The sequence below is a fragment of the Dermacentor andersoni genome, chromosome 5 (assembly GCF_023375885.2).
Source record: "Dermacentor andersoni chromosome 5, qqDerAnde1_hic_scaffold, whole genome shotgun sequence".
Taxonomy (NCBI): Eukaryota; Metazoa; Arthropoda; class Arachnida; order Ixodida; family Ixodidae; genus Dermacentor; species Dermacentor andersoni.
In genome coordinates, this window is record NC_092818.1 from 13,480,120 (window position 1) to 13,500,525 (window position 20,406).

The window sequence follows — 20,406 nt, forward strand, 5'->3', positions numbered from 1 at the left end:
GATTTCGGTTCCTGGGTAACATGAGCGGATGATTTGAGGGCAGGGTCGGCAACGCAGCTTCACCTCCAGAAGGCGCAGTGCCTAGTTTTCCGGCTGGATCTGGGAGGCGATAGGCGGCGAAGAGAAGCGACGGGGTTGATGCGAACGAGACTGATGGCGTCGAGGTGAGGGCGAGCGGCTGTAGCGAAGGTTCGGAGCAGGAGCATCAGCGGCAGTGGTTTCATGGTGGGTGGTATAGGGAGCGGAAGGTCCAAAGGTGCCGGAATAAGTGGCGGCGTATGTCCGAGCAGGTGGTGGCCATCGGTTGCGGCAGTGACGAGCGACGTGGCCGATGCGACAGCAGTGGAAGCAGATCGGCCGCTCATCCGGGGTACGCCAATCGGACGGGTTGCGGGGAGATATGGCGGAAAAGGACTGGTGAGGACGAGGAGGGCCGCTAGAGAACTGGGGAACACTGGGTTGAGACGTGGAACAAACGGAGTTCAGACCTATGTTCTCAAATTCCTGTCGGACGACGGCCTGAATCATCGCAATGGTGGTTGCTGGCGGATCGGGAGGCGTCGTGGAGAAATCTGGCGAACAGACGGCCTCGAGTTCTCGGCGAACAATACGGCTGACGTCGTCACAGGTGGTGGTCTGACGTGGTCGACCGTGACATGTCGACGTAGCAGCAATGTTGGGTAGCCGCGTGATGTGGTGTGTGATACGGCGGCTCTTAGCTTGTTCAAGGCGACGGCATTCTTTGATGATGGCGTCGATAGTCGAGACGTTGCCGAAAACAAGCAAATTGAAAGCGTCGTTGGCGATCCCTTTTAGAACATGTGACACTTTATCTGCTTCGGACATAGCATCGTTAGCTTTGCGGCATAGAGCCAAGACGTCGAGGATGTAGAAAACGTACGGCTCCGTAGATGACTGAACACGAGACGCAAGAGCCTTTCTCGCGGCAGCCTTTCGCCCAATTGGGTCGCCGAACAGTTCCCGTAGCTTCTCTTTGAAACTGTCCCAAATGGTTATCTCGTCGTCATGCGTTTGGTTGCACATGCGTGGGGTGCCGCCGAGATAAAAGATGACAGTGGCGAGCATAATCATTGGGTCCCACCTGTTATTAGCACTGGCGTGTTCATGTAGCTTAGTCTAGTTGTCAACATCCTGTCCCTCCAGGCCAGAGAACACACCTGGGTCACGATGTGGGGCGACCGTGACGATTGGAGCAGTGGGACAAGCCGAAGCCGTTGCAGAGGTGGGCGCCTCACCGGGAGGCATGGTGACAAGCTCGGTGTGCCGACAACTTCGGAGTTCCGTAGTGAGGACGGGGATCGCTGACCTCCACCAGAATGTTGCGTGTGGAAAGACACAGACAGAAGAGGCTATTTACAGGCTATTTACACTGGAGCCAGGCAGCCAGGCCGACACTCGCTCGCGCCAAGCGCACCGACCAACTTCTTCGTCGTTCTCGCGGCGGTTCGTCTCTTGAGCATCGCTCGATGATATCGTAATAATATTAAGACTACCATCCGATATCCATTGGGATCAACTAATGTTTTCACTGCTATCTCAAGGCTGCACTCATGGCTTCGACTTTTTCTTCATTATGAATCGAGCGCCTTACTTGTTTTGTGTTTGGCATCCGCACCGCTCTTCGCAGTGACTTTCCCACTAGCGCCGCCGAGCTTACGTTTGGAACCACTCTACTAGTCCCTGGCGAATTAATGACGTTCTTCCCGGCGTGTATACGTCAACCCTAGCCTCGAGAACTGCACGGACGTCTTTGTGCGCCACGACGGGGTGCGTTCTCCCTTACGGCCCACGTATGGTGGTCTGTTCAAAGTACTCAAGCGTGCACGTAAAACTTTTCTATTGCTCTTCAGCGACCGGAAAGATACGGTCTCCCTTGAGCGTCTGAAGCCTGTATACTTGGAATCTGACTCTTTGGCCACTTCTTCTGTCACATTCCCTACCGACCAGCCCAGTCGAACTCGCCGCGTGCGTTCCGCACTACCGCCATCCGCGCTTCGCCATTCGTTCAGCTCGCGGCTTCCTCGCTAGAAGGGAGGCAGTGTAGCGCACAACTACGTGCCACAAAAGTCCCGACGCAAAAGACTACGACGACACGCCCAGCACGTAACGGTGCGCGAGCAGTGGAATCGGCGGAATCAGGCTTTCATCTGATTGAGCGGGCTCGACGAAAATATAATTTGTAGCACCGGGCTCCCGCGTCTGTCTGGTTTTCCTTCACGTACACATCTATACAGGCGGTCGAAAATAAGCATCCTTTTGTTGTCGTTGTTGTTTCTGTTGTTTATGTCACTTTACGCGCTGTGTTAGCCTCTGTCACTTGTCACACACTTAATCATGCTTCTCATGACATTCATCATTGCTGCATCTCTGAGTGCAACATGACCATTACTCATTATCCGTGAAGACGCCGCGTGTGGGTAAGAATATGGCTCACAAGTGGGATAAATGCATTGCGCAAACAACAGGAAAAAAATATTCACTTTGAAATGGGATGACAACGTCCATGCGCACATTGAAACATCCAATATGCATTGCGTGGCTCATATAGATTCCGTGCTTGTACTGTAGAGCTGGCCGCTGTCTTGAAATATAAAATGTGTAAGTAGAAAAAGACCTACCCACTGTTTTCGTTTGAAGCACAGCTATTCAGTGCACTGAATTTCGATGTAGCTTGCTCATAGAAAATCAGTCATTAGTTCAGCGTTTTGACTCAGCATAGTACGATTAAGTCATCAGGGCGACAGACATAAAAAGCGGTATTCGTTGCGGTAGGAAGAACGCAAAAGACCCGAGGAATGAAGGGTGCACGCATGGCACTGAGATTCTTGATTGCAGTGTTTTTTTTTTTTTTGCATTCAGTGAAGACTCGGCCTGTTGAATACAACACTCTTATGGACCACTGATGGCCCGGCATTGATTGGCTGCCGTGGAATTGTCGTTTCCATTATCTGCTTGTCTTGATGTCCACTGTAGGACGAAGGCTTCTCTCAGCTATCTTCTATTGCCTTTGTCTTGCGATAGCTGATTCAATGTTATCCCTGCAAGTTTACTGATTACATCACACGACCTGATGCTCTGCCATCATCGACTTCTTTACCTTCCCTTGGCACCTATTTTGTAATACCCTTGTTACAAGAGTTGCCTTAACTTCGGTTAAACTTACCGGTGGTTACTCATTTAAGCAAGGTTAACCCCAACCACCGCACTCGCTGAAGTTACACGGGCATTGATATTCCCTGTTCCCGGTGGCGATAAATAAGGCATACCGATACTTTCAATTTCCTTTGAAGTTCCAATACGCTGCAACAAAAAATTTGAAAACCGAGGTAGAAAAGAGTAGAACGAGGTAGAATTAAGTAATGTGGCTGTTTGCGCGTGTGGCTAAGATATGACTAAAAACTTAAAGAGCATAATCAGATGAGAATGGTGAAAGAAGACGGAAGACACACGGGTGTTAACTTGCAACTCTAAAACTGTTGCAACTGTAACCTGTAACTGCGAATGCATTAAGGGGTCCCTGTCTGCTTGTCATGCTCTCTTTTCTCACCATGACATGCTTATTATGCCCTCGACGCAGAGAACGACCTGCTTCTCATCACACATGAGTTTTTTAATTCACGCAGTCACTTGCTTCTCACCACGATGACATTGTTTACTTCACACCACCATTTGATTCTCATCGCATGGCTGTTTACTTTATATGTTTCGGTCAAAGGCAATTTAATCCTCTCCATCTTTACTGCCACACTCATATATAAATAATGACGTGACATGCTTCTCTATATTCACACTGAAAACAATTAAAACTCAATGTAGGATCCAAGCACTCACATAACACCTCTAATTAATTTACTAATTTATTTATTTAATTCGTAAAGGGGGTTTATTCGGGTCCTAGAGAAGCAGCGACCAAAGCGGCAGCAGCAGCTAGGGCGCAGCCAGTGAACGAACTGGGTATGAGCCACGCGATGGCAACGGGGCTTTTTAGCCTGCCGATCTTCTTCGTCACAATCACGCCCGGAATTGAAGAGTAGCCATCCTGGCGATCTAGGAAGAGGTGAGAGGATCGTAATGTGGCTTCAATGTGGACAGTCTCTCGTCCGCGACGACGCAGATCGGGAGATGGTGACACGGGCTCGACCACGTAATTAACACGTGATGGTTGCGCAACCACGCGGTAGAGCCCGTGGTACTTAGGGAGGAGCTTGGACGAAAGGCCAGGGGCAGCAACAGGCGGTACCCAAAGCCACACGAGTGAGTCTATAGGGAAGGGGTGAGGGGTAGGGCTGAGGTCATGGCGCTCTTTTTGGCGGCACTGTTGAGCAGACGTCAAATAACGGGCCAGTTGTCGGCATTTCTCGGCGTACTGAGCGACCGTAGAAACAGGTGAGCAATCAGCAGGGTCCAGCCGGCACGGGAGAACTGCATCAATGGTGCTGGAGGGATAGCGGCCGTACAGCAGAAAGAATGGTGAGAATCCGGTAGTGGCTTGAGAGGCAGTGTTATAGGCGTATGTGACGAATGGAAGTACAAGATCCCAGTTGGAGTGGTCAGACGCTACATACATTGATAGCACGTCACCAAGAGTTCTGTTGAATCGTTCTGTTGGGCCATTGGTTTGTGGATGATAAGCAGTAGTAGTGCGGTGAATAATTTGGCATTCAGACAGGGGTGACTGCAGGAAGTCCGAGAGGAATACGCGACCCCGATCGCTCAGCAGTTCACGGGGTGCGCCATGGCGGAGAACAAAGTTGTTCAGAATGAATGAGGCGACGTCTTTTGCTGATGCGGCAGCCAAGGCGGCGGTTTCGGCATATTGTGTCAAATGATCTACGGCGACAACAATCCATCGGTTGCCGGAGCCAGTAAATGGATGAGGCCCGTATAAATCAATGCCGACACGGTCGAATGGCTGAGCTGGGCAGGGAAGCGGCTGGAGAGGTGCGGTGGAGAAATGCGGGACACATTTCCGGTGTTGGCAGGCAATGCAGGAGCGTACATCTTTGTGGACGAAGTTGTACATCCCTCGCCAATAATATCGTAGGCGAAGCCGTGTGTAGGTTTTCGACACTCCGCCGTGACCACACTGGGGATCAGAGTGAAAAGCGGAGCATAAATCTTGTCGAAGGTGGCGGGGCACAACTAAGAGCCATGTGCGGCCGTCATTGTGGTAGTTGTGGCGGTACAAAAGTCCGCCGCGGGTGGTGAAATGCTGTGCCTGTCGGCGTAACGCTCGAGCTGCCTAAGCTGCCGGAGGATTGGACAAAAAGTCGGATATCATGACGATCCATGGGTCTTTACGTTGCTCTGAGGCCATGTCCAGGATGTCAAGCGGTGAGATATCAGGTCTGTAGGCAGAAGTACTGCTGGGAAGCGCGAGAGGGCATCGGCGTCAGAGTGTCTGCGTCCAGAGCGATAGCCGACACGCATATCAGAGTCCTGAATTCGGAAGGCCCACCGAGCGAGGCGGCCCGACGGGTCTTTGAGGTTAGGCAACCAGCAAAGAGCGTGATGATCCGTCACCACGTCAAAGGGTCGACCATAGAGATATTGGCGAAATTTTTGAAGAGCCCATACGATAGCCAGGCACACTCTTTCTGTTACTGAGTAACTGGCCTCAGTTTTTGTGAGTGTACGACTGGCATAAGCGACCACATATTCGGCATTAGGGTTCTGACGCTGTGCGAGCACGGCACCAAGGCCGACACCACTGGCGTCAGTGTGAAGTTCTGTTGGTACGCTTGTATCAAAATGGCGCAAGATCGGCGCAGACGTGAGTAGGCGACGAAGAGTCGTAAAGGTATCATCGGAGGCTTCCGGCCAAGCAGAAAGTTCATTCTCGCCTTGTAGGAGTTGGTTTAGTGGTGCGATCACAGTAGCGAAATTGCGAACGAAACATCGAAAATAGGAGCATAGGCCAATGAAGCTGCGTAGTGCTTTTAAGTTAGTGGGCCTCGGGAATTCGGATACGGCTAGAAGTTTAGCAGGCTCAGGAAGGATGCCTTCTTTGGAGACAACATGGCCTAATATAGTCAATTTTCGAGCTGCAAACAGGCACTTTTAAGTTAAGCTGGAGCCCAGCATTCCGGAGACAGGTCAAAACTTGATATAAACGGCGAAGATGGGTCGGAAAATCAGGGGAAAAGACTACAACGTCGTCGAGGTAGCAGAGACAAGTGTGCCACTTCAGGCCGCGCAGGATGCCGTCCATCATGCGTTCAAAAGTGGCGGGCGCGTTGCACAGACCGAACGGCATTACAGTGAATTCATACAAGCCGTCTGGTGTTACAAACGCAGTTTTAGAACAGTCAGCGTCAGCCATGGGCACCTGCCACTAGCCAGAGCGGAGATCTAAGGAGGAAAAAAACTCCGCACCTTGCAAACCGTCAAGGGCGTCGTCGATACGTGGCAACGGGTATACATCGTTTCGAATAATCTTGTTAAGCCTTCGACAATCCACGCAAAATCGTATGGTGCCATCTTTTTTTTCAACTAGGACGACTGGTGATGCCCAGGGACTACTAGAAGCCTGGATGACACCGCGTTTCAGCATATCGTTCACCTGGCCATTGATAACACGTCTTTCGGTCGCCGATACTCGGTAGGGACGCTGCCGAATGGGCGCATGGCTCCCAGTGTCGATGGTGTGCGAGACAGTCGTTGTGCGGCCGAGGGATGTTGCTTGGCAGTCAAAGGACGAAGAGAAGCCTTCGAGCAAGTGAAGTTCATCGCGCTGCGTCGACGTAAGGTCACTGGCAATAGCCGGCGTAAAAGAACGCGGCAGTGACGGAGGAGGCGATGCCTCGAGAGCGGCAAGATAAGTGGAGTCGTCCGTCGTTCCAAATATTGAAGATGAGGCCAGGGGTTCTGCTCTGCCAAGGCTTTCACGGCGGCGTAATGTAATTGGTTCGGCCGATGGGTTTGACACGCACATCAGAGAGGCGCCAGTTTTGAACTCGAGGACGGCGAACGGCAGTGGTAGTGAACGGCGGCGAACTAAAAGTTCAGACGGAGCGAAGAGTGCTGTTCCGTCATCTACAGAGTCACAAGAGATACTGACAAGGGCGGAAGACCAGGCAGGTATAACGGTGTCTTCAGAAACGGTGATTTTGTGACAAGGGTCCCTCTGGTGAGTGATAATATCGCCCGAAAACTGAAACAGCTCGATTTCGGCGCGAGCGTAGTCAATTATCGCATGATGTGTGGAGAGAAAGTCCCAACCTAATACGACGTCGTGTGAAGAAGATGGCAACACGATGAATTCTATGATATAGAGGACCTCCTGAACTACGATTTTTAGTTTTCCTGGCGCAGAGGGCTCCGCCGACGGTGCATGGGGGAAAGGGAGCGGCGGCGAGGAGAAGGTGAACGGCGACCGGAGAATGCGGTCTCGACGGCAGGAGATTCAGAGGTGTCAGAATATTTGCGGCGTTATTGGAAACGTGGCGCATATGGACGCACATTGTTGGGGACGTTCGGTGTAAGCAGGCGACAGTGACATGCTACGTGTCCAGAACGACCACAATAAAAACAAATCGGACGATTGTCTTCCGTGCGCCAATGATCTTGTGGTCGTGCATACTGCACCAGTGGCCGGACTGGAGTGGATACGGGCGGGCGCAAAGGCGGGCGAAGGGGGCCGTAGGTCTGTGGTGCAGGCCTCCAAGCGACTTCGGCGTACGTCAGGGGAGCGGCAACCGGAGCCTGCTGGAGAAGGTGGAATGTGGTCGGCTACCTGCTCCTTGATGACAGATTGGAGAGCGGGCGCCAACGGAGAATTCGACTGGCCGTGTGTAAGGGGAATCAGAGAAAGCCGACGAGCCACCTCTTCACGGACGAACTCCTTGATCTGCAGCAGCAGCGACGTGTTATCCGGGGAAACAGCCAAGCTCGACATTGAAGTCGCCTGAGGAGGAGATTGGCGGGTGGCTATGCGTTGTTTGCGGAGTTCGTCGAAGCTTTGGCAGAGACTGACGAGTTCAGAGACTGTCGCCGGATTTTTCACCAAAAGCATCTGGAAGGCGTCGTCTTCAATGCATATTAAGATATGGCGGATCTTCTCGGCATCAGCCATTGTGACGTCGACGCGGTTGCAGAGGTCGACAACATCTTCTATATAACTTGTAAATGTCTCCCCGCACTGTTGCGCATGACTGCGCAAACGTTGCTCGGCGTGAAGCTTGCGAACGGCGGGGCGCCCGAATACCTCCGTCACGTTAGTTTTGAAGGCTGTCCACGTCGTGAGATCACGTTCATGGTTGCGGTGCCACACGCTGGTGACACTGCTCAAATAATACGATAGGTAATTCAGTTTTTTGATGTCGTCCCAGTGGTTGTGGATGCTCACCCGGTCGTAGTCAGCGAGCCAGTCTTCTACGTCATCGTCTTCGGTACCGCTGAAGATGGGTGGGTCGCGTTGACGCAACGGGCCGGGGCAGACCACGGTATTCACCGGGGCAGCGGGTTGTGGTTGCGTGGTCCTTCTTGCGGCATAATGAAGACAGGCTGCAGTGTCCGGTTGCGAAGTTCCAGAATTCCTGTTGTACCCAGCAGCTCTACCAATTGTGAAGGGGGTTTATTCGGGTCCTAGAGAAGCAGCGGCCAACGCGGCAGCGGCAGCTAGGGCGCAGCCAGTGAACGAACTGGGTATGAGCCACGCGATGGCAATGGGGCTTTTTAGCCTGCCGATATTCTTCGTCACAAATTATATAATACTCTCATGGCCCAGTAACGCACAACAGAAATTAGTGGTGAAAATATACAATATTTACAGTACAGGGCAAGAATAGAAAATCAGACTATACGGCACTTTGAATGGCGATCTTGAAGTTAGCGGTGTCACAAATTGAGACTGTGGAGGCGCGAAGGCGATACCATTCAATGGCTGTTCTTCGCGAAAAGGAGGAATGGCACAAATTAGTTCGACAAGATGGCACTTCAATTTTGTGTTGATGGTCGGTGCGGGACGAGATATAACTTTGTGTGGCGAAAAGATTTTCTGTAAGAGAAGGGTTAAAGCACTATAGTCTATGGAAAAGACAGAGAGGAAAACATTTGCCACGTAACCAGAGGTCAGATTACATACATACTATACATACTCCATACATACGATACATACATGCCATGGATATTCATTAACGAAACCAGATATTCGAACCTCAGCCTTCTTCTCAATACATAACACATACATATGTACACAGCATTGAGCTTGAAGCACAATGAATCACTACACGCTTTTACTTCAGTCGAATTACCTCATTTCTAAGTAGCATACTCAGAATTGCCATGTATGTGTCAGTACGTTTCTGTAAGACACATTACCAAGTCAGAACACAACCTGCTTATCGATACGCCACACATACACACGCATTCATTTGTTTAAGTACAATGAACCACCACACACTCGCATTCCATTCAGTCTAATTAGCTCATGCTTAATTACCGTAACATAGCAGAGTGTGGGTGTAGGCCTGCATCTTACCTTAATTACCGGGCTCACAATTACCATGCACACAAAAGTACATTTCTCTAAGACGCTTTGCGTAGACACTCTGCGTAATGAGCTCTTAAAGGTATCGCTTTAAAATTAATGCTAGTTTTGACACCAGATCAGTACAGTGTGAACAGCAAGAAGACAACACGTCCCTAGGCACGGTAGCCCCGACAACTCGTCAAGCGCTTCGCCATGACTGCTATCGAAGCGATGCATGCGGCTCGTGCCTCTGCGCACAACGCTGAAGCAGACAGACGCATCGTCGCATAATCACTGCTCGTTTTCATGCACCTAATGAGTCGTACACGTTTTCTAAAGTGTGTCACGCCCATAGTTTAATTGGTGTAGGCAGTTACCGGGATCATGCAATGGTGTCTGGAAAGTGCAGCAAAACACGGATACGAAAAAAAAAAAAACGAACGGACGAAGCCAAGCGATTGTCCTCGCCCGTTTGTTTCTTGTTGTGTCCGTGTTTTGCTGCGCTATACAGACACTATTCTATGATGTCCAACCAACAAACGGATATCGCCACCCTCGCAGATTTTTCACAGGTATCACTACCAGCTCATATTGTCGAGATTTAGCTGCGCTTCTACCCTTTTGTACGATCCTTCGTCGGCGGGAAGATTGCCGTCGAGCATTGCATCATTTCAATGTACAGAGGCACGCATTCAAAGTATTTTCAAATGGGTATTATGGCTTCCGTAGGCGCGTCAAATTAGTTCACACAGTTTCAAAGGACACGCAAACGACACGCGCTCCCCACTGTTCACGTACCGTCCGCCATTTTCATCTGCCCTACGCAATACGTGGCATGCCCACGTTTCTTCCTCTGAACAGCGACTAGAATATCGGCTACCTCCATTCCCTCTCTAATTCACACCGCTATGTTCGTGTACCTTAAGGTTACGCCCCACATTTTTCATTTCATCGCTCGTTACAAGGTTCCTCAACTTCTTCCCAAGCTTCATTGTTAATCTACAAGCGTCTGCCCCATATGTTAGCACCGTTAGAATGCAATGATATTGCACCTTTTTTAAGAGTAATGGTCAGCTCCCAGTCATGATTGGGTAAAGCCTGCCGTGTGTTGTTCAAGCTATTCTTATTTTTCTTTAAGTTTGCTTCTCAAGGTCACGGTCCACTGTGAGTAATTGACCTAGATAACGTACTCTTTCATAGGCTCTAAAGGTTCACGGCGGACCATTAATTCTTGTTCTCTTGCCGCACTATTAAACATTACTTTTGTTGTCTTCTGCTTAATATTCTTCAACCTTAATTTTGCATATTCTCAACTAATGTCCTCACTCATACTTGGCCTAAACACGCCAAAACTTGTGCCCTGATCGTATTTTTTATTTGTAATCGACAAACGTGTACCTCCGCGGATACCTGCGTGCTGCTTCACAATATACTTTCAGCTTATTGAAATTGGTCACGTTAGAGCGCATTACTGGGGTACCATTACTGTGAAACCAATACAAAAGAAACATAAAACCTAATTTTGTTTCTTTTTGCATCCTTAAAGTAAAAACATCGACGACAATAACGTCTATTCTGATTTCTAGCCATTGCCACGAAAGGTAGCGATATTGAACAGATTTCTTGACGCTGCTTCCACTCTTTCTTTTTTTTTTTTTTTTTGCTAGCGCCCCTTTCAGTGGTGGTTCATCCGGACCGCCAGACGGTAGACTTTGGCGGCACCGCTGCCTTCAACTGCATTCCATCCGGAAATCCTGTGTCCACAATGGTGTGGATCAAAGACGGCAAGGCTCTGCGCCCAGGGGACACCGGTGTCCAGGTAGGAAATTGCACCATCCAAAAGGAGCAAACAGTCACAAATCTTCTACTATCACCCATAATCCCTCATAAACGCGAGCAGTGACACATCACCATATTGCACCGCGAACTGTGTGATATTGTTTTATTGCTGTCGCTCATTTATCCTGACGTGGGGATTTATTTTGCCAGCGCTTAGGGCGGCAGGCCGAAATACTAGAAGGCAGCGTAGGCGGGGCAAACCTCGTCGTAATGCGCTGGAGTTCATGTTTCCGGGTAGCAGCTGCATATAGCCATGTTACATCTAATGAAGTGGCCCTGTACGCTGCTCTACTGTACTTTTCGTGCTTCGGTAATTTACCACCACTTCTCAAGTATACTGCACTTATATGCATTTGGTTCGTCGCAGCTTGCAAGAAAGACTATATTGGTACCTTCTCTTGATCCTCGTAATCAGCCTGATAGTGTGAAGGCTCTCAACAAATTTTTGTATGAGAGTGGACAAGAGATTTTGAAGAGTCTTGGAGCGTGCAAGATTCTCACCACCATCTTCATTCTCATAATGAACGTCATCTTTATTCTTTCATTCTACACCCTTTCCCCTTCCCTAAACGCCGAGTAGCAGTTCAGAACATTGATTCAGGCTGACCTCTCAGCTTTTCTATCATGATAAATACCTCTCTCTCTCCCTAGCGAACATTTCAAAACGAAGTGCCTGCTCTCAGAAGAGTCGAACTGAACTCGAGGAAGATCCAAAGCGTGGACGAGAGACATAAGGCATGTCCTTGTATACAACAAAGTTTCGTACGCTAAATTTTGCCAATCGACAGGTATGACAAGGTCGCTACATTAGAAAAGCTTCTCGACGTTGTCTGTACTTGGTCATTAGTTTATATCTGAAAACATAGAACCTAAAGTGGGAATTCAATAGTATAATCGCCTTGACTTGCCATTCACGGCCATAAAATACGCGGTTCACGTTAAATGGCCACTGAAATTTGTAGTCATAAACGTTGCTGCGGTATCTTTGCACTTGACACTGAAACATGCAACAATACCATAACAGCCAGACGTGATAGAATGCTTTTGAATCTGAGCTATCGTGCGATCGTTATTTCTTTTTCTTCACGACAAGGGACACAGTGGGTGTAAGACGTGTTGTCCTGGTGGTGCTTCCATCTATGCCCAATGGATTGTTCGCACTCAAGTACTCAAGTGTAGCTCAACTGTTACGCTTGTCTGTTTCTATCGTATTACAAATAAAAATAAATAGGTGTCACCAAGAATAATCAGCACACTTCAGTGATTTCTCTTGCGCTGGATACATAGGAGGCTATACACATATAGGAGGGACCTATCGGATGTTTATACACAGCTCGCACTGCCATCTTCTGGTAAACAACTTCCTTGCCATTGACACAGCGTTCACGTCGTCCGCAATGGTATTCTCGGTTGTGTGCACTGAAATGTAGGCCCAGATATCACAACTCTCAGAGTTTCTTTCAGACGTAGAACTTTGCACTAGATACAAAGAACGACTGTTCTACAATCGTGCAGTGGTTAGTGAGTCCTGCTCCCAAGTGCAGATTGACGCAAGAACATAGGTTCGAATCATGGTGTCGGTGGTGTAAAAATTCTCTATAAGTGAACAAGCCCTAATTTGCCTACCTCCGTCGCGGTTTACTGATGTTCGTATGCCACACTTAAGGCAACACCTAACGTGAGGAAGTAATGGTAGCGCTGCGTACGATACCTTCTTTTTTTTAGAAGGTATGTGTGCTTTAGAAATACTTACGAGTAAACTATATGCATTCAAGCCTTCTGTTGTCACTCATTTTCTGATTACGAAAAACAGGGCTGGGCTCAATGCTATCTTTTTGTGCCTTAAGAGCCTTGCCAGGTAAGAGAGTTTGCTAAGGGGTGGGTTGTCTGCAGCGGGGCAATTAATTGCCGTTTGCGGGCAAATTTTTTCTTTTTCTTTCTGCTACGGAGGCTGTTGGCTTAAGTGCCAGGAGAGATAATGCCAGACTAATGACGATAGATTGACGATTTTGACGTTGCAAAAAGGACACACAGACGGACAGGCTCAGTATACTCAGTTTCTAGCTTTGAACTGCTGTCTAACGAAAAAGTAATTTACTCAGTGAAAGTAACGATGCTCTGTCACTATTGAGAGGACAAAATGTTTGCCGTGAAAGCGATAGATCTACAAGAGTTTCGCGTTTTGAACAGGAACCGCTCCAGGAAGGCCACTTCAGGTGCTGTCAATAAGTAAGCAAATTAATTAATAAGCTTGTGCCGTTAAATTTGCTGCCACAGTATTTATTTTTCATGTAATTCTGAAATTGATTTTAATTTATTTTACGTAAATGAATGCTGCATCTAATCGGGGCCTGAAATATATCGGTGCGCGATACATCTGTGCGAAACGCCGGCGCGAATAAGCCAGATGCTTATTAGGAAAGATGATCATCCCAAGTTCCTGTATTAATGTAGCATTCGCTATACGCTACTGATGTGAACGCAATACCGTTTGGAACGTTTTCAACCCACAGGGATTATGCCCCCTTTGAACTAATTTCACGACAATAATTCGAGATTGTCAGTACATACGTGGCAGCATGGAAACGCAACTAGTACCTCTATCAAGCGGGCAAGTTAAGTGCACTTAAGGGGAGTGCGCTTCGGGACCTTGAGTGACAATTTAGGGTACGCGGTGCTAAACAGAAAAACACAGCGTACTTGCACTAAAGAAAAAAATGGCGACAGACTAAAAGCAAGTTTTTTGAAGATGTAGATTCAAAAGAAAAGGCTTTTAAAAAGTGTTTGTTTCACGTTGTATTATAAATGAAAAGAAACTTTATATATTCTTTCTCAATAAAAAACGAAAATATTTTTATTATAAGAGTGTTGCATGTCAATGCCGGCCAAGACAAATGCCTAGCCAAATCAGAACAACATAGCGGCGTGCGACGAGGCGGCATTGGACCCTCCTAGAACAGAATATGAGCGAGTTCTTTTCTTATTATTTTCTTAAAAGCTGTTCAACAACTAAAATTAACTTCTGTGTACTTTTTTGTGCATTACATTTTCTACCGTTTAAACCGCTGGCGGCGAGGCTACGCACTCGACCAGCAAAGTGCGTTCCGTGAACGCACTCCGACCAAAGTGCACTCTTCTGCGCGTACACTCTGCTTGCGATCTTTAGATATGGGAAAGTGCACTTATACCGAGTGACACTCTCCGTAAGTGCACTTGCCCGCTTGACAGGGGTGTCACTGTTCTTATGTCGAAGAAGTATTTCACCGCGTATTAGTTGATTCACTCAGAACAGGTAAGGTACTGTGCAGGACACGGAAGGAAACCAGGGACAAGAAGGAACGGCAGGGAGATTGACTTAGGGTCTCGCCCGGTTGGCCACCACACATGGAAAGGGAAAAAATTAAGGAGACAAGCAGAGTCATTGTGTGCACATTCGCAGATTAATGTTCACTCACGTATATGTTCACTCATGAGTGTTCACTCTCGAACGCTCATCTAGTCCATATATTTCTAAAAAAAGTAGCATTAGCCCTTTGGTGACCTTATGCAAACTAGAGGTCTTCGACCAGGGTCCCAAGACCTTAGCTTCCGAGAGTGGTCTGTCGTCTAAGCGGTTAAGATTCAAACACAGAACACCTCATTAAGAGTTGTAGGCTGGACAGTGGCACCTACTGTGTTCTGTGTTCTCATCCCGTCCGCAAGAGTCATATACGGCATCGTTGGCCATTCTGATTAGAAATATGAGCGTTCATGAATGCGACACTCATAGGCGGTACACTAAAGTTGCTGCACGACCGGACAATCTGAGTGGCAGGTCAAGTAGCATGCCAGGGTAAGATGAATATTATCGAGAGTTAGCAAAATCCAGCGAATCCTAATTTCGAAGTGTAATGCTACGTGAAAATAAGTTTTCGAGCTGCATCGGTCCTCAGTAACGGTTTGGTACGCACTGTGCTTGCTTTTGAGCCAAACGTACTCTTTCATCGGCCCTGTAAGTGCCGGCAATTCCACACTGGATCGGTAGCCACTGAAATATAATATAATGGGCCGTTCTCGAAAGCTTGGTGGTGCGTACGTCTAATTTAATATGCCATCTGTTCATTGGGGTCATGACTCAAAGGAAACTGTAGCGTTTGTAAGAAGGGCTGCAAGAATGTTGGGACGAAACGTTGTCCTATCTGCGCTGTGTCCTATTTTTCTTTCCATCCTTGTATAATATTGCTGTATAAGTTACTCGTTAACACTGGTCGTCGCACCTATTCGGTAATATCGCCTTATCAACTAAATGTTATTCAGGCTAGCTCTGGCGGTAATTTCAGGTCTCTCCGGATGGCCGCTCTCTGGTGATACAGCCCGTGTCGAGGAAGGACGCCGGCATCTACCAGTGCCTTGTGCGCAACGAGCGCGACTCCGCCCAGGGCGCAGCACGACTCAAACTTGGCTGTAAGTCCGCGACGTCTTTCCCGCTACTTCGAGTGGCATTGTGCTGTGTCCGCCTTACATGCCATGCACTGCGAACCGCGATCCGTCGTTTGCCAATTTGCAGTCGCGCTGGCGCTACTTCGTAACATTTATTCGAAGAAATCTAGTTAACTCAATAAAATAGGTGCATGATTTTTCAAATAATGAAAGAGAGTGGTGAACTACTTTCGTCCTATGAACGTTTAACCGTAGTACCCGATAAAAAACTTCTTGCTATTCATCTTTAATGTGGACTTCTATCAACAATTACATTCACATGCTCTAGAGTAGTACCTATCTATTTTTTTTATTTGACGCTTAATCTCTACCCATCGCAAGCATGTCTAAATCACAGTCATTTTAAACCACGCGTTTGTTATTTGTGGAAGCACAGAGCCGCACTTACTCCTTGACACTCACTAAAAGTGCAGCAAGTATGTTAAAGAAGAAACACGGCCTTTTCAGACAAGTATCTTGGACAACACCTTGATGCCACATTTAAGCCTTTGTTTGTTCAACCGGTGCGAAGGAGATGCGTTTTTGAAACGTGATTGTGGAAGAACATGTCTTTCACTATAAACAAAGGACATAAGTGAAAATAGGTTTAAATTATGTAGGAGTGTAACAACGGCGTACACGTAAGTATACATTGGTTAAATGCACATTTTGCGAGTCGTTTGCTTCTCATCGCATGTCTATTGTTGCGTTTGAATTTTAGCGCTTTTCACTCGTGCTTTCTGAAACACCTAACTATATATAACCTAGCAATTTCTCAACATATGCCGCCAAAAATAACTCACCCGTTTGTCACTGTGTGGCCTTTCTCGACTGATACCATAAAAGGAACGTTCGGAGTATCGGTGGAAGAAAGCAGGGAAGATATTGATACGACCGGATCCGTTACAGACAAGGTAGTACAAGGTACAAGGTACAAGGCAGTTAAAGAAGTTTTGAGGAGGAGAAGGAAGGTTAAGGAGATGTATGTATGCATGCTAGAATGAAAAGCATGTATTGCATACCTGATTAACTCTAGCAGGCTAGGTGACTATTTGTCGCCGCGCCGTTTCAAAAGGGTGTCAACAAGTCATCATCAGCAGCAGTATTATGCAAGAGGAGGCTGAGGTACTGGTGGAAAAGAGTGTTGGAACAAAGAAGTTAGGCCAATAAAAAAATCAATCAAATCAATTACATTTCTAGCAAGAAAATAAACCTTCACACTCCCTCACCTGTCTCTCACACAGTCTCGGCTCCCACATTCTTGTCAGTCTTCGCGGAGCAGTCTGCCGAGCCTGGCCGTGGGGTGTCGCTCCAGTGCTCGGCGACGGGCAGCCCACTGCCTCGCATTTCGTGGGCACTAGACGGAGCGCCTCTGCCGGACGTCAGGGGTAGGACCGTGCCTCCGTCGGTGATGGCGCTTCCTGGTCATGTGTCCAGTTTCGTCAACATCAGCGCCGTGCGGTCCGACGACGGTGGTTTGTACACTTGCCGGGCATCCAATGGCGCCGGCACGGTGGAGCACGCCGCCCGGCTCAACGTGGTCGGCCCGCCCCGCGTGAGGCCCATGGCTCCCGTAAGCGCCGTAGCCGGAGAGAAGCTGGCACTCGACTGCCGCTACTCCGGCTATCCGATCGAGGTGGTCTCTTGGAGCCGAGGTGCGAGTGCTGTTTCTTGGTGCAATTTCTGAAGCAGGGGCGCTATAACGTAAAGCTATTCCAAACTTTTCTATTCTAATTATGCGATCAGCCTTCCTCGACAGGTCAAAAACGTTTTTGAACCACCCCCACCTCGCCTGTCCGTCACGCGACGTCATGAACACCGCGATGGCGCCCCATCTGATATGACGCGTAGGCACTGATTATGCATGATTGCACCGAACAAAGCAACAATAGTTATTTCTGATTCGACGCCTTTCGCCATAAGCCCTTGGCTATTGGTCAAAAGTTACCTTTCCTAATTAGCATGCTCAGAATGGCCATGTATGTGTCAGTACATTTCTCTAAGGCGAATTACCAAGTCAGGACACAACCTGCTTATCCATGCATACGCCACACATACACACCCATTCATTTCTTTAGTACAATGAACCACGACACACTCGCATTCACTTCAGTCTAATTAGCTCATGCTTAATTACCGTAACAAAGCAGAGTGTGGGTGTAAGCCTGCATCTTGCCGTAATTACTGTGCTCACAATTACCTTGCACACAAAAGTAAATTTCTCTAAGACTCTTTAATAGGTCAACTACCGTACTCACAATTACCATGCACACAAAAGCACATTTCTTAAATAGGTTAGAGACTTAAATAGACAGGGATCAGAAAGTACGTGAAGTATACGTTATGTATCCTAAGAAAGCCACACCGTCACACACCTTCAGTCGTTCTTCATCAAAACAGTCATCGACAGCAACAATTTTCCCTCAGGCGTCGTCCTTCACGTCAACCCTGTTCAGTGCCAAGCCGCCGTTGAGTTTCTCTTTGTAAACATCAACTTCGGTCACCCCTCATATAAAATCCTGTGTAAAGGGTCCTTGATATACCTTCAATAAATAAATAAATAAATAAATAAATAAATAAATAAATAAGAAGCTAATTGTGTTAATATTTTCAATGCTATAAACAACAACTTTTAAAAATAACTGAAAATATCCAATGCCAGATATGCATGAAGAGATCATTTGAGCAAGAAATGCGGCCTTTAATACATGAATGGCAACTCATACTCACATATTTTACTTCGCAACGTTGGTAAAGAGTCATGCTGGGAACTTTTGTATAACCAGGCATGTCACAAGAATAATATCCTTCATCAGATGTTCTCGCGTCTACGATAGAAGATGTACGGTCGTTGAGCCCACTCTCAATAATCACGTCCCAAAAGTTGTGGATCACTGCAGACGTTTTAGCCATTCCAACTATTCCTTTCAGTCAAGTGCGTCGTCTGTAGAATCTATACACAGCGAGCCTTCTACCTCTTTCGTTACGCGGAATAGTTATATAAATTTCTCGGATTCTGGTGCAAGCCAACTTTAGCCGGAGTTGCTTTAAGATCACTGATGCGTAAAAAATCGCGAGTGTATAAAAGAAATTGTAAAAAGAAAAGCGATTGCAATAGCAAATTAGTAGATAGCTGTACGAAGTAAGGATTGAATTGAATTGAATTTTTATTCTCCTTGAACAAATACACAAGGAAGGAGTAGCCACAAAAAGCTACTGAGATTAGTAGCTTGACGCGGTGGCTGCCCCTTTACACAGCAGCAGCAGCAGTAGAAGTTCTGAGACAATTTTCATACAAATGACTGCTTTCATACAGATGCACGGACAATGATTGCACAACTGAACATAAGCATTTTGCAAAATACAAACAAAGGCTTAACATTATAGAGCAAAATATATGAAAATAGATAAATAAATGCATCATAGTTCACAGGAACTGATCTCGCATTGTTTTTTTGGACAACTGTGACACATCTACAGATTTGTTGGCAAGATTATTGAGCAGAGCTGGAAGAGTAAAAGCGATTGATTGTTTCGCATAGTTGTTTTGAGGAGTAGGTATGTGCCAAATATTGTGGTGACGCGTAATGTACACGGCAATATTTTCGCTTAATTCTGAAATCTCGCTGTAAGAAGAGTCGTTCTTTTTTGTGGCCGAGCAGTATGTCTGGAGTAAACGATAACTATAAAAATCATGGACATTTATAACCTTAAATTGTTTAAAGAGTTGCTGCGTGTGAAAATCATATGGGACGTTTGCACTTACTAACTAAATTAGCATTGATAGAATGTGTAAGCGTGACTCAAGAGGACGTAGATAGAAGCAGACACACAGAGACAGCGCTGTCTTTGTGGTCTTCTTTCTACGTAGTTGTTCACTCGCGCTGGTAGATTCTATCATAAATTCAGACCAACTACTCCATCAACGCGTTTTAACTAAATTACCCAGCACGGTGTCACGCGCGCACAGGTAAACATGAACACATCTCGCTAGATGAGCTGGAAAACTCGCCTCGAAAATTATGGAGTAAGGAATCGCGGCAGCAGCAAGCGAATTGGCCTTTATGCATCTCTTGCGTTAACAGGAACGAAACGTCGAAAGCACAGCGCATACGAAGCTACCGGCACTACGCGCACTCTGCAAACATCGTGGACCACATTGAAAATGAGGCCCACGCTGGCGCGCACTTTGGCCCCGTGGCAATTGCTTTCTAGACACACGAGCACCGGCAACGCGTCCCTACAACGTCCGCCAAAGGCGTCTACTACGCCATCCACGATTCGCGCGACCAACGCCATAGAAGACGCCGCAGTTGTCTCCCCTTTGTATGGAGCAGCGGGCGAGGAGGACATTAATATAGGAGCTGCCGGAAAAGAACGCCCCACCTCCCTCGCCTGACCCCCCTGCCTCGCGCGCGATAGGAGAGGCCACGCATCCGGGCCACGTTTCTGGGTCGCGCATGCGAGATTGAACCGCGTTCGCCGGTTCATCCTCATACGCTTTCAATCACACGGAACCACATGGCGACGGCGACGCCGATGGCAGAAATGCGCGTGTAGTGTGCATTATTGCTATCGGAGTAAAACTAATTGTTTGCAACAACCTTCGTTCTGTT

General features: G+C 47.6%; 1 protein-coding gene across 2 annotated transcripts in view; it reads left to right on the plus strand.

Moving 5' to 3' along the window:
• LOC126529843 (cell adhesion molecule Dscam1-like) overlaps positions 1-20,406 on the plus strand; it is a 1,068,543-nt gene that overhangs the window by 439,756 nt on the left and 608,381 nt on the right. For both annotated transcript variants that reach the window (XM_055070116.2, XM_055070117.2), the window contains exons 10-12: positions 11,161-11,312; positions 15,652-15,775; positions 17,035-17,445. In XM_055070116.2, the coding sequence (XP_054926091.1) occupies positions 11,161-11,312; positions 15,652-15,775; positions 17,035-17,445 (687 nt within the window). The remainder of the gene's footprint in view (positions 1-11,160; positions 11,313-15,651; positions 15,776-17,034; positions 17,446-20,406) is intronic.